This window comes from Candoia aspera, chromosome 7 (genome assembly GCF_035149785.1).
Source record: "Candoia aspera isolate rCanAsp1 chromosome 7, rCanAsp1.hap2, whole genome shotgun sequence".
NCBI lineage: Eukaryota > Metazoa > Chordata > Lepidosauria > Squamata > Boidae > Candoia > Candoia aspera.
Window position 1 is genome coordinate 6,331,927 of NC_086159.1, and position 15,492 is coordinate 6,347,418.

General features: G+C 43.9%; 1 protein-coding gene across 1 annotated transcript in view; it reads right to left on the bottom strand.

Moving 5' to 3' along the window:
• The window catches only part of LOC134501276 (plexin-A4), a 65,776-nt gene that overhangs the window by 23,583 nt on the left and 26,701 nt on the right, over positions 1-15,492 (bottom strand). Inside the window, exons 9-11 of the mRNA XM_063308929.1 lie at positions 12,295-12,398; positions 4,094-4,193; positions 1,218-1,408 (exon numbers count right to left, since the gene is read on the bottom strand). Of these exons, the coding sequence (XP_063164999.1) occupies positions 1,218-1,408; positions 4,094-4,193; positions 12,295-12,398 (395 nt within the window). The remainder of the gene's footprint in view (positions 1-1,217; positions 1,409-4,093; positions 4,194-12,294; positions 12,399-15,492) is intronic.

The following is a 15,492-nucleotide window of genomic DNA, read 5'->3' on the forward strand; positions in this document are numbered from 1 at the left end:
ATAAGAAATTAAGGCAAGGTCATATAATCTACAATGTCAATTCAACCAGTTAAAGAAAATCAAAAATTTAAAGACAAATAAATAAGAAGAAGAATCTATATTTAAGGTCAAGCCTGAATGCTTTTTGTTGTTTATTCGTTCAGTCGCTTCCAACTCTTTGTGACTTCATGGACCAGCCCACGCCAGAGCTTCCTGTCGGTCGTCAACACCCCCAGCTCCCCCAGGGACGAGTCCGTCACCTCTAGAATATCATCCATCCATCTTGCCCTTGGTCGGCCCCTCTTCCTTTTGCCTTCCACTCTCCCCAGCATCAGCATCTTCTCCAGGCTGTCCTGTCTTCTCATTATGCGGCCAAAGTATTTCAGTTTTGCCTTTAATATCATTCCCTCAAGTGAGCAGTCTGGCTTTATTTCCTGGAGGATGGACTGGTTTGATCTTCTTGCAGTCCAAGGCACTCAGAATTTGACTGTTGGTTAACTTCAAAGAGGTAACTATGTGGCTTTCTTGACAACCATGTGGCACTATTTGCACGGCTTGCTTTTAAGATTTTTTTTTCAACTTTCCCATCTACCCTAAAGCTCAGGGATCCCCTGGTGGTCTCCTATCTCAGGACTACCCAGGACTAACTCTGCTTAGTGTCTGATCCCAGACAAAGTCATGGAACATATATAATGAAATATAACTGTGTGATTGTAAATTGTATCATTACAGTAAAAACTCACTTACAATCTTCTATTCCAGTGTTTCTCAACCTTGGCAACTTGAAGATGAGTGGACTTCAGCTCCCAGAATTCCCCAGCCAGCCATGCTGGCTGGGGAATTCTGGGAGCTGAAGTCCACTCATCTTCAAGTTGCCAAAGTTGAGAAACACTGCTCTATTCAATAGAGTTCAGATGTCACAGAATTCGGAGTGCTGTGCCTGGGCAATCTTCATACCATTCCCATGAATTATGTACATTTTACACAATTTATCCAACATGGATGAAATTTAGGTAAAACATTTAATAGACTTCATACAGATTTATGCACATCACGTAATTCTGACGAATGGATATTTGGGCCATAAAACAGGTTGGATGCAGTGAGACAGAGGAGCGAACAGCCTTCAAAGAGGCAGGAATCTGGTGCCGAAGCCACAGACCCAACCCCAAAATCCATTTTTTATGCCCTCAACCTTCCCCTTTGGGGTGGAGCCCCTTCTCCCCAGCTTTACCTACCTTGGTAGCCAGCAGCCTGGTTAGGTAGATTTCAGATACCATCTTGCTCCCTCGGTCCCCCTCTTTTTGATCCCCATGCTCATGGTTCTTCACTAGATGCCACATCTTGACCCCACTTTCTAGGTCAGGCGTAATCATAGGCGTCCGGGAGCGCAAGCTGTCTGGGCTTCCGGTGTAGCGGATCATGTTTTCTGGAAACACAGACAGACACAAACACAAGAACTCCTGGAGGTCTTCTCCCAAGCGCTCAGTGGAAAAAAAATGGGAAGCGTATCACCGGTTCTCCTAAGAGTAACTGGAGCAGGGGGTTAAGTGCTTGTGCGACAAAAGCTAAACTTTTCAGAGGACAATATCCTGAATTATGGTTAAACCGCTGAGCTGCCGATCGGAAGGTCGGCGGTTCGAAACCGCGCGGCGGGGTGAGCTCCCGTGGCTGGTCCCAGCTCCTGCCAACCTAGCAGTTCGAAAACATGCAAATGTGAGTAGATCAATAGGTACCGCTTCGGCGGGAAGGTAACGGCGTTCCGTGTCGTCATGCTGGCCACATGACCCGGAAGTGTCTATGACAACGCCGGCTCCAAGGCTTAGAAACGGAGATGAGCAGCGCCCCCTAGAGTCGGACACGGCTGGACTTTACGTCAAGGGAAACCTTTACCTTTACCTACATGGAATCTGACAACTGGACTACATGAATGGATTCTCCATGCCCTTGCTATGGCTAAGAGACCGATATTGCGGCAGTGGGAAGATCAATGTATGGCCCCACCCACTCAATGGATTGAAGACCTGGTTACACTTGCCACCTAGGAGCCGATTGCCTATAGACGTGGTCTTTGTATGGACAAGTATAAAGAAATATGGAACTTATTCATACAAAATACAGTAGTTTAGGGAAAAGCATGATGGTTCTATAATTGTATTTTATATATATATATATGCACACAAACATATATATACATCATATTTGCATTAGGTAAATATATAGAGAATTGTGTTTTACTGTTGTAAGGATTTATTATATTTCATATTTTTATTTTACTCTTTCTGTTATATTTTTCTCACTTTGTTTGTTTGTTCGATTTCTGTAGCCGCCCATCTCAGCAAGTGACTCTGAGCACTTGTTACGTATTTCTTTTCTTTTTTTTGATAACGTGTGTATCCTTGTATATTGTTTCCTTTTATTTTTTTCTTTTTCTGTTATTATTTTAAAAAGCAATAATAACAATAACAATAACAATAATAATAATAATAAGGAATGAGCTGCTACCTTAAAAATAGCTGCACCACAGATGGCCAAGGATTGGTTTGATCTCTACTTTTAAACAAACCAGCTTTGACAGGACTTTTGGGACTAATGACAGATTGACAGAGTGTTCATAGGGAGGGCTGGTGGAAAAAAATCAAGATGGCAGCCAGAACCACATGATCAAAGCTCAGCTCCTTTTTAGGTGTAATGCACATAAAAAAGGCTTCACCTACACAATTGCATCCACCATTTTCACTTTTTTGACTCCTCAGAACCCAGTTACCCCTTTGGTTTCGCACTCATTCTGTATTTCATGACATGGATCTCATCTTAATTATTTTTTTAAACAAACTTTTACTAAAAAGTCAATACACACACACTTTTCGGCTTAAGGGTGTATGAAGATGCATAGTTAAAGACAAATGTTTGGGTTTTTATTGGAGGACAATTTTAGTATTAGGAAGGCGTGTTTTGACTGTTGGACCGTGTTGGCTCTAATACTGGTTTTGTAACCTTCGTTCGCAATCTCAAGAGCCGCAGATCAGCCGGTCCTGATTTGGGATTTAATGGACAACTTTTGAGTTCAGACGCCATCCCATTTAGCAGGCAGTCTTCTAAGTCCAAATTCAGTCCAGAAAAATTTCATAGTTATTGCTACAGGGTATTACGTAACTACACAAACATGAATTTCTACAATGTGAAATTGACTTGAATGGACATTCAGGTTTGATGAGCACCCCTTCTTTCCAAATGAGCCATGAAAGGGCAATTTTGCAGTTTAGGTTAATATATTTCTGATGGATTCCATAACCGTGTGAACTCAGGAAAAGGCGCAGCCGCTCTAAAATTCCTACTTTTCTACCCTGTGCACTGGAAGCATCTTCTGGGGACCAAACCGAAGCCCTGCAGAGCCCTTTTCAAAAACCTTAGAGGGCTCCTTGAAATATTTCAAATAAAGATACAAAATAATACTCCCCTACAAAGTTGGTGTATGGTATTATGGGTAATGGAACACTCGACGCCGTATTGTACATTATTTCCCAATATTTTGGCTAAGTTTTATTATACGGGTTATCCTGTAATTTCTGATCTTCAGGGCTGGCCAGATTGTTACTGCCCTCTGAACATCTAACCATCTGGAAAATGCTGGAGTGTGTCCTCACTCTGCCTTTTGCCTCCTTTGTTGTCTCATGTGCCATGAGGTACAGGTAGTCCTTGACTTACAACCGTTCATTTAATGACGGTCCAAAGTTACAATGGCTTTGGAATGGATGCTTTATGGCCTGTAAAGCACTTCTGAGCATCGCAAAACTCACACACATACCCTGAGGTGACATGATTGCATTTCAGGTGCTTGGCAGCCAGCTTGGACATATGACTGGTTGCAGCATCCTGCGGTGACATGATTGAGTTTTGTGATTTTTTTTGCCATTTTCCAGCAAAAAAATAATGCCCATTGGGGAAGCTGGATTTGCTTAAAGACCCATGATTCACTTCATGACTGCCGTAAAATAGTCATAAAATCCGGTCCAGTCATGTGGTGACTCAACTTATAACCATAACGACTTACAATGGAAATTCTGGTCCCAATTGTGGTCGTAAGTCAAGGATTAACTATAAAAGCCCTTACCGTACTTGCTTGCAGACGTCCTTGAGACTGTGAAATTATTGACTGCATTGTAAGCAGTAACTTGCTTGGACACCAGAGCCACCAAAGATCCATCTGGCACCTAGAAAAGGAATGAGCCCTTATCAATATGATTTGGATGTATGTATGTGCACGAAAGACAGCAATGCACTAGGCTCTCCAGTGAGAATATGGGAGTAATGAAGAGGTAGATCCTCTACCTTATACAGGACTAACAGCCACTATGTGGGACAGACAGGTAGAAGACTGGCAGAACACATCCACCAGGATCAAGTGGCAGTCAGAAGACATGATGCAAATTCCTGAATCTCTCCACACACAAATTGAACTACAGGTAGTCCTCACTAAACAACCATTCGTTTAGTGACAGTTCGGACTTATGACGGTGCTGAAAAAAACGATTTACAATGGGTTCTCACACTTATGATTGTTGCAGTGTCCCTGCAGTCATGTGATCACAGTTTGGGCACTTGGCAATCAGTTCGCATTTATGACCATCGCAGCATCCCGTGATCACCATTTTTGACCTTCCCGGCTGGCTTCTGGCAAGCAAAATCAATGGGGAATGGTGTGATTCACTTAACGACCACATGGTTCACTTAACACCTGCAGTGATTCGCTTAACAACTGCTGCAAAAAAGGTCGTAAAATTGGGTCAGATTCACTTAATGACTGCTTTGCTTAGCAACCAAAATTCTGGTCCCAATTGTGGTCATTAAGTGAGGTCTGCCTGTACAATTTCAACTGGGAAAGTGCTGACATTTTTGACCAAGCCAAATCCAAAAATACTAGGGAATTCCTAGATGCTTGGTATCCTGACCAATTAACTATTAATGGACACACAGAGAGAAAGGTCCCGCCCTTTAAATGTTGCCATCATGTGGGTCCTAGAAAGTGTGCCTTCTCCGTGCCTTCCCTGTCCTGTGGAAGACCTCCCACCTGGGATCCAGCAAGCCCCCATCCTTTCAGCCTTCTGGAAGGCCATAAAGAGTCAGCTGCTCCCCCAAGCGTCGGGCTAGGGTGAGATTGGAGGCTGAAGACAGTGATGTTGGCTGCATCCAAGAAGGATGGCTGAGGCACCAAGTTTTCGGTTTTTGCTTTATGGTTTTTGCGGTTTTCCGGTTGTTACTGTTGTTGTGAGCTGCCCAGAGTTGAGTTCTTAAGATGGATGGCGGTACAAACCTTTTAAATAAATATATAAACCCCAAGTACCTGCTGTGTAAAACAGGGTTCCTCAACTTTGGGAACTCTAAGCTGTGCGGACTTCAACTCCCAGAATTCTGGGAGGTGAAGTCCGCACAGCTTAGAGTTCCCAAGGTTGAGGAACCCTGATGTAAAAGACCCCACCAAAAGTCAAGGTAGGAGACAAACAGCCCAGAACACATCTGCCCTAGCAGCTAACGCCCAGAGAAGCAGCAGACACCACAGGGGAGTGCAGTTGGCTGTTCGTCTGTTTGTCTGTTCACCCAATTTATATGGCTGCCCATCTCAACGAGTGACTCTGAGCATCGACCATAATTAAAATAAAAACAATAGCAAACATTATAAAATACAAGCATCTGAGAAACAACCACCCAAATCACTAACACAACCAAGATATCCGTCACTTGCCCAGGCCAGTGTTGGTTGGGGTGGGGTTCCTTCCCTGATAGTCCCTTGCTTTGGGTGCTATTTTCCCCTTGTCTGGGTGTTGGCTGCTAGGATTTCATTACATACACCCAGACACACAGACAATCATTAATGTTAGGTACAAAAGAAGTAGAATTTAATGGGGGAAAATGTACCTGTGAGAGGGGCAGCAGCAGGCCACCAGAACTTACATGTTTATACCCATGCATAAATACACTGTATATACCACTATCTATGTAGCAATGGATTGCAAGCCGAGTAGGGGCCAGCAGCGTGATGTGGCTGCAAAAAGGGCAAATGCTGTTTTAATCTCCATCAGCAGAAGTCTAGTTTTGATGTTTCAAGAATGAATTAATTCAGAGTTAGTGATTCTGTGTTGGTCACAGCCCACCACAAGTGCCAGGTCCAGCTCTGATCATCATCTTTCCTTCAAGAAGGACTTAGAGAAACTGGCCCAGAGAAGGGCAGAAAGGATCATCAGGCGACCAGAAACTAAAACCTACGAGAAGAGTGATGGAGCTGGGAATGGATGGACTTGACAAGAGAAGCCATTTTCTAACACCTGAAAGGATGTCACAGAGACCTCTTCTGTGCCTCATCCCAGATGATAATCAGATCAAGGACTCAAGGTTTTAAGTTGCAGCAAGGAAGATTCTCACTGAATGCTAGGAACAGCATCCTGACAGTAAGAGCCTTAGAGCCCCTCCCACCAGATTAGAATTTTTATAGCCTCTTGGATCTTATATTTATTTATACTGTATTTTATATCTGTAAATTGCTTTGTTTTTATAGGATTTTAATCATTTATTATTATAGTATTAATCTTATTGTAAACCTCCCAGAGTCCCTCCTCCAGGGGAGATGGGTGGTAGCAAAATTTGAATAATAAATAAAAATTTGAATAAATAAGAGCAGCAGGATAGTGGGACCAAGACCCAGATGGGCTTCCTTTGGCTGGAGGTGTTTAATCAGAAGGTTGGACTGGATGGGCCTCAAGGGATCCTTCCAAGTCTGGGCTTCTGTGGTTCTTTATGAATTCCTGTGCCTCCAGCCTTATTAAGTAGGCAGCCGATTTGAAAACCTTTGAGAAAAATACAACTTGAGTGTGGGTTTATTGAGAGACTGGATGAACAAAGCAGTGTGTGGATTCAGGTGAGCTGTCTGCTGTGGATCTTGCTCCAAATTCCCTTATTAAAACAGGAGAATGGAGGGTGGTGGTCCTTGGATGCTAATTCACTTCCTTTTCATGTTAAAAATCTCCTCTCCTCCATTAAAAGCTACTTAGATAGCAACGCTGGGATTGAAATTGATCTGAGACTCTGGCTATCTTCCTCCTTAGCAGTGATAGGGATGGGGTGGGGGGAGAAATGGCTAGGGAAAGCTGCAGAAGAACCAGTGGGAAATTCATTGCCAGCAACAACAGCACTCTTAGCACAAATGGGCTGGATTTTGTTCTTCCTGGCCCACTGCAGAGTCAATAGGGAAAACATTGCCCTCGCTCCTAATTGGATTTACAAGCATGCTGCACCATCATTCGTAATTGTCAGAATCTCAGCAACGTGAAGGCTGATTGTTCCTGCTGTTACTTTCCATCACAGCTGTCACTATGAAATACAGATAACTTTATGCGGGAGAGAGAGAGAGATTTTCAGAAAGAGAGAAAGAACGTGCACACAAGAGGCTATATTTCACCCCAGCAAAACCTTTGCTCCCCATTTTAAGTAAAAACATACTGGCAAGTTTGTCTTGGCCCTTAGTTTCATATTTACAACTTAGACGGCTTTGAACTGTAGCTGAATCACACTTTCTCTGAAGACATTCTTCTGGAAAACGAATGTGAAGTCTGCAGCCCTTTTCTTTTCTTTTCACTCCATGTCATTAAAAGAAAAAGAAGAGAAGAGTAACCGCCATCACAGAATTTTCGGCAAACATTCCCCACTGGTTCTTTCTGTGGGCCGCTGCCATTTCCTACATAGAATATACCATGATGAGAACCCGTAGAAGCCATTGCGGAGGATGCCACATTGTGGTCAACCATTCTTGTTGTTAGTTGCAGGGACAGGGAGGAGAAGGAGACTTCTAAACAGAGAAAATAAGTTACGGTGCTGCCCTGGCAAACCAAAGCATCATTCCTGAGAAGCTGAAGGAATCCAACTTGTCAAGAAATTCGGCAAGACCATTTTCTTCTCACCCACCAAAGGATGGTGAACAACAAGAGGCCATTCTGCTCAGTTCTACCACCTAACTGTGCAGATGAGAAAGCCGAAAAGAGATGTGTGTAGGACACGTTTCCCAGTGTAAGATGGGAAATCCAACCGAGGCATGTTTTATATGGAGGAACTCAACTGACTCTCAGCACCACTGCTGGGAATAAAGGAGAAGCCCAGAATCTTCCATGTACCGAATGTATGACCTGATTTAAGTGATGAGGGAAGTCTGAAGTGATCCTAGATAATATTGAATTGTTCCACATCCTGGTCCAGAGATCAGTCAAGAAAGCCTTGAGCTGGAGCAGAGGAGAGGGGTTGGGTATGAGCTAAGTCTAAGCAACGATGCGGGGTTCATCTGTACACTCTTGAGAAAGGATCTCTCTGGTGATCTTTGAAATGGATGGCTACAAGAACTTGCAACAGATACCTTTGAACTCAGAACAGATAGCCTCATGGTCTCCCTAAGAGAAATGAAACAAAGCCGAATAATTCAGCCACTGACAAGAGGAGCTGCACTGGCACATCTTTAATGAACATGGAAGGGAAGGACCCTCTTTCCATTAGCAGCAACAATAATTAGCACTTTTCACTGAGTGCCTTCATCTTCAAAGCATCTCAGGGATGCTAATTAACCAGCTCCCCTTGAAGCCTGGAAAAGTGGCTTTTAACATCTGGCTGTTCAACTTCTCATCTTCATACAAACCAAGGATGGTCAACAGTCCCCTAATGATCTGGTAGTCATCCACCTGGTAAGATAAGGACCACTTCTACATTTGGGGGAAATACATCACCCCAAGTTGCCTCGTCTCAGGGGTATCTTCCCCTGCCAAAGAGGCTTCTCAAGCAGGGTGCTCCAGAATTTCTTTAGACTTCGTCTTGGTCCCAAGCGTGGTGAAGATGGCAGAGGATGCTATGCTGGTGGCACTGTTTTCTGTTCCCTCTTGGGATGTCACGGACATGGGGGGGAACCAGAGAGGCTGCAGATTGGAGATAGGATTCTGCAGTGAAAGGCAGGACATTCACACGCACACGTACACACACACAAACCCCCTTTCGCCAACTCACAACGGAGTCTGGGTAAGTATATCCCACTCCATCGATGAAGTTCTGAAAGCCAATTCTCTTCCATCACTTTGCATGAGAATAGGAGAAATAGCAGAAAGACTTCCCAATCATCTGAATGCCACATGGATGGTGGTAATCATGGATTGCCATCACACCACTGAGGTCTTCTGGTCAGGTTCGGACAGAAGTTCCTTGTTCACCGGCATAGCACCTGCTTGGCAGACAATCATCTGGTGGACATCCTCCTCTTGACCCTGGCAGGCACTACCTTCGCCAAAGCTTCTTACAATTGGATCTGGTAGAACACCATCACCCTAATTGCATCAAAGGTTGCAGTTCTGGGGAATACCGGGGAATACCAAGAATCCAAGCACTTCCTCCATTCCCGCATAGTATCCCTTGAGCCTTTGTATCAAAGAGGCACTGGTATGGGCTCTTCCCCATTAGCCAGGCAGGTAGCAGTGGGTGGGCATGGCTCAGGCAGTTCAGCCATCAGCAAGAAAGCCTGAAAATCCCACAGTGAAACTTCTTGTTTTCAGCCACTCTGTAGTTCCACCTCTTTTTCTTGGAGGTCTGACTGTGTAGGACTTACTTAGTGCCCCACACCTGACTGTTTTACTCAAGTTTACAGAACCTGGCTGACTGGGAGAATTTGACTCACAATAGCCCCAGTACAGTTTGGGGTAAAAGTTGCCTCTTTCTTACCCTAGGACTTCTGAAATTAGTGAGAAATGTTCCCTCCACACCCAGTTAAGTGTTGTATGAAGATCTCGGGTTCAATCCCAGATGTCTTCAGAAAGGGCTGGAGAAATGTTTTGCTTGAAACCCAAAAGCTATCTGTAGTCCTTGTTGACCCTAGTGGGTTACATGGGCCAAAGAAGCACAGATCTGAAAGGATCTGAGTTGTACTAGTTTAACACCTTTCACACCACCCACATCATCTAAAAGAGGATCGGTTGTGTAATAAAATGCAGATTTGAGGCTGACCCTTTGCAGGCGAAACCCTCTACCTTTGCTTGATCCAAACAATATTTTGATGATGTCCTGCAAAGCTGTTTGTTTTTTGGACAGAGGTGGTGAAATAAAATTAGAGAGAGATGCAATGGCAGTAGCAGACATTTTGTGTGTATCTCCTCCTCCCCCCATCCCAATTTTCTTTGGTTTCTTCTGGGAGCCTGTTCCCCATTTTCTATACTTCCTTGTATCATTTTGGTGTGTTTCAGACTGACCAGCAGGTCATCCAAAAATATTCGACTGCCTTACTCCCCTACTTTTACAGGATGCAGTGAAAAGAAAAAGAAAAGATTCCATTCAGTGCGCCTACAGGGAGAATATGACACCCTTTTCTTGCTTAGCCAGTCGTACTACCCAACAGACACTTTATGCCATCAGCAGACAGGATTCTCAAGTGACTTCTGAGATTTCCCTTCAGGCCAGAACACATCAGTCTCCTTTACAGTCTGAATGGAATTAATTCTTGCCCTTCCTGTTATTTCCTTTCATTTCCCAATCTGTTTCTAATCCGTGCCCTGACATTTCATCCGATGCCTTCATTGGGGAGGTTAAAAACCAAAAAAGGATGCTGGGAGGTGTGGGGGGGTGGAGGGAAGATAATTCTATTTTCTCCCCCATTTTGAATAGGTTGAATGGAACGGCATTGGGTAATGGGATGCCGGTGAATGAAAGAGCTGCTGTAGATTTCCTTTAACACACAACAGCAGACCAGCATCAGCAGCAGTTGATTCCTGCAGAGTCCTTGGCTGTTTGCTGAAAAAGGCATTGCATGACTTTCCTGGGGAAAGCTGCTCATAAAACAAGATGTTTGTGAAAGTAGCATACAAAATCAGTGCATATTTGCAAAAGGTGTCCATGGAAATAACCCCTAGCCAAGGTTAACACTTACTAAGTTTAGTGTGTTGTCTGAATGCAGCCACTAGAGGTTTAATTAATCTGGTGGAGCGTGTTGTGCCAGGGCAGAGAAGAGGTTGCTTTAATAACTGAAAATATAATAGCCCCCATTTCTGTGGCTGAGCTCCAACTTCACATAAGAATTCCTTGTATCTAGTAAAACTGCATTTCAGAAAGTGAGGTGATGCAGGTAATTTCCTACCTAAAAGAAAGTATTGTTCAAGAATATTATATAGGGAACAGAACTCAGTCCTTAAGTTTTTCCCAGGCTGTACGAATTTCAGTTGTACTAGTTTAATATTTGGGTGAGATCACTAGGAAATACCAGGCTATGCATTAGGATTGAGAAATTGAAACATGGCAAACTATGTTCATATAATGTCAAGAAAACAGCACTAATATGTCCATGGAGTCACCCGGACCCCAGCTCATCTGTCTGTCGGTCTGTCTACCCACCTAAAAAAACCTTTCAATATTTTTCTCCTGCTTTGCTGGTTAAAAGGCTCCTAAGTGGTTGCATCTCTGAATGCTTTTCTCCATTCAGGCTGGAGAAGAAATTCCATGCAGATCTAAATTGTGTATATTATAACAAAACTGAACCCTCTTGCTAATCCATCATTTCTTTACAGCGATGTTCACTCAATATATTTAATGAGTTTAGCTAAAGACCTAGCAGACGCCTTGAAACACCACACCAAACTTGGTTAGAGTTAAGCTTGGTTTGATTATTTTTGTTTTGGTGAAGTATGTGGCATGTGAATCCACTTTGTTTGGTTTGCTCATTATCCCCAAAATGTGTTAATTCAGATAGCAAATCAAGTGGGTTGTGTGAATGCACCCCATGTGTAGGAGGACTATGAGACAGGCCTGTTAAATGGAAGGCTGCTTCAGGGACAGGCTTAAAATGATTGCTACTCTAAAGGAGCACTTGGGCTGCTTATGAAACCAACATAGTCCTGGGCTTGCTAAATTCATGGCAGAAGTTTACCAGATAAGAAGCCAGCTGGGCAATTCTAGGAGTTGAAGTCCACACATCTTAAAGTTGCTGAGGTTGAGAAACACTGAACTAGATAAAGGACTGTTCTAGCAATGCCTAGTAGCCTTGATGACTAGGTGTTACCTCCTGTCATGGGCACAGTCCACCTCTACCTTCTAGGTTCACAGGAGCAACAACAGGAGAAGAAGACTGTCTTAATCTCCAATTGGTAAGTTTTTAGGTACAGCTGGTGGGCCACCACATGAGACAGAATGCCCGTTAAATGAGCCTAGATCTGATCCATCGGGGCTACGGTCATGTTCACCTTCACAACATTAGAGATGAACCACAGGAAACCGCCAAGTCTAAGCAAATCAAAGAGCTGATTTACACACCTGATAATGGGCAAGTGTATTAAGCCTCTTCCAGTCATTCTCGATCTTGGTGGTGAGATCCTCGTCTTGAAGGATCATCCTGGCTCCACTGGCCTGCCGCCATTCTGTAAGGAGAAAGAAACACAGATCACTCCTACCAGCAGAAATCCTAGGAAATGGTTGGGGAGAACAGTGATGTGGCATCTGCTGTGTGAATCACTGTATTGTGGTTGATGTGTTGATCTGGCTAGGGCTTCATCTCCTGCAAGCCAGAGGGAAAATTAAAGTTCCCGATGCTACTCAGCATGGGTGGAACGTTTTCTTCTGAAGCACCAAGTGACTGTGACAAATACCGGGACAGATATCAGGCCAGAAAGTCAAGACCAAGTTATACAAAAACAGATTTTGATTGAATATTAGAAAATAACTCCTAATAATAAAAGCAGTTCCGCAGAGGAATCAAAGACCCAAAGAGGTGTTGAACACACCTTCCTGGGTGTGTTCAAGCAGAGGCTGGACACCTGCTGTCTGGGATGCTTTAATCTGGACCCCTGCACTGAGCAGGGGGTTGGACTTGATGGCCTTGAGGGTCCCTTCTAACACTATGATCGTGCGGTTCTCTGAAACTCAACACCTATCTGGCTTTAGAAGCCACTGCTTGCTTTGAGATCCAATGCCTCCTTTTCTAGATGGGTGGTCCCATCATTGAAATGCAAGGAACAGTTTTGCTCTTAGCTGCTTCCTGATCAGTTAATTACAATGCATTTGCAAAACTGATGTTTTACTTTCAGATCCCACTTTGGAGCCAGCTGGAAATCAACTTGCCAATTGAGGGGGAAGCATTACTGTTGAACTGAAGTGGGGAGTCTACGCAGGCAGCTTTGTCTGGAAGGAGATGGAGAAATGACAAAAGGCAAACTTCACCTTTAACCTTCTAATTGTTCAACTGTATGAAATGAACCAGTGAGCTGTCAGCAATGTAGAAAAAGAAAAGCACAGTGAAATCTTGATGTGCAGCTTCCTCTACACAAACAAGCAGCAATAAGCGACCTTTCTTCAACTTTGGTGGCACAAGTGAACACAGTCCTAGATTAACCTGTTGATGTGCCAGTCCATGCTCCCTCCCAATGATACTGAGAGGAGATTAATTTATATACTTGCAAGAAAATCTGGTCCGTGGAGATCAACTGGTTTTCGAGAAGAAAGGGGTGGGTGACGTGCAAGTAGAGTCCTGATCTACCCATCGGGATTATTCCCCAGCACACACATTTCAAGTAAAGCTATAGTTCAGGAGCACAGACATCTGCTTAATGTGCATCTCACAGAAGCCACAGTTCTTAGCCCACAGACAGAACAGAGGAAAGATCTGTCACTCCCCAGCCCCCATTCTTAACTCATTCCAGATTTTCCAAAATATTTACCCACTTTGCACGGTTACCGAATTAACACACTTTCTGAATTTGCACAATGGAGCACCCAACAAACAAGCTGCATCATATGTTCAACACACACACACACACTTAGAGACAAACAAAGCTTAACTATATTATATCAATTCAACTGCTGCTGAAGAGTGCTGTGTGAGCAGAGCTATATCAAAGCTAGGCAGAATTAGGGGATTCTAGGGGTTGAAGTCCACACCTCTGGAAGAAGCTGGGTAAAGTGTGGGAAACACCATCTTTTCTATATTTTGATCTGAGTTTTTCTCAAACCAAGTACAGCAGGGAATGGGATTCACAATCCTTTTTATCTAAAACGAGCCAAGCTTTGCATATTGTGTCAACACAGCAGCTATGTCTTTAACTGCCCTGGTTTAGCCTGTTTTGCAAACACGTCCTCTTTCTTGCCATGCTTTGCTCCAGGATGCCCAACGCCCCAAGAAAACTACATTCCCCATCATCTCCATCATTTGTGTCACAGCATTCCCAAACCCAGGGTTGATAAGGTCCTTCAAAGACTTGCTATCTGTATTTGTCCAACATGCAAAGCTTGCTTAATGTTGATCTCAGCTAGTTGTTATTGGGCCTTAGCATGTCATTAAAACCTAGCCTCTTTGTTTAGCTTAAGGTTCAATGTACAGATAGACCTCGCTTAACGACTGCCCTGTTTAGTGACCATTGAAAGTTACAACAGCACTGAAAAAGTAACTTGACAACTGGTCCTCACATTTATGACCATCACACCATCCCCATGGTCATGTGATTAAGATGCAGGTGCTTTGCAACTGGCAGGCATTTACGACCATCGCCGCGTCCTGTGGTCACGTGATTGCCATTTGCACATCTCAGAGCCAGCTTCCAACAAGCAGAGTCAATGGAGAAGTGGGCACTAAAATTGCAAGTCACAGACATGTGATGTCATGCTTAACAACCACGGGTGATTCGCTTAATGACAAAATGGGAAGTGATGTTGTAAGTCCATTGTGGTCATGTGATTTTCTGCTTAGCAGCTGCATTGCTTAGCAACCAAGTTGAAGTCCCCATTATGGTCGTTAAGTGAGGACTACCTGGTATTGTGAGGACACTGAAAATGGGTTAAGTCAGTAACCAGATTCAGGATGTTGCATGAAGGCCCCCAACCAAGAGCTTCTGCTGGAAGATTACAGCAGCCGTAATTGCAAGGAAGAAGTCAAACATTGCCTGCAATTGTAAACCCCAAGCTGGATTTTCCAAAGAGGCTTCTGGAATATTTGTGCACCTCTGCACCATTCTGAAATTTTAGACTTCTTATCCACCTTTAGCTCAAGGGCTCAAGTCAGCGTGCAGAATGGGCCATCCTCTTTTTTCCTCTTATAACGACAACCCCATGAGATACTGTAGGTTGAGCTGACAGTCATCCAGCACATTTCCATGGCTAAGGGGGGGTTTGGCCCTGGCCCCTCCTCAACCCAACATCTTAACCACCTGAGGTCTTTTTCAGTAGTGATGGTAATCTCCTGGCTAAGTGGGAGGGCTACCCTGGAGAAAATTCTTCCTTCCCCTAAAAAAACTGTCCAGTGGATTTCTCTACCCCAAAACCTGGTTGGATAGCTTTGGTCCCCAACTCTAGGAAACATGTAGTGGGGAAGGGTTGGGAGTCTTTTCCTCAGCTCTGCTGAGAATGGCACCACCTGCCCCAAAGTTGATGATGGAGAAGGAGGAGGTTTTAGTCCATAGTAAGCCAGGCTTGTCTGCAGGTAGAAAGAAACAGCTATGGATATTTGACATTGCTGTAGCTGGA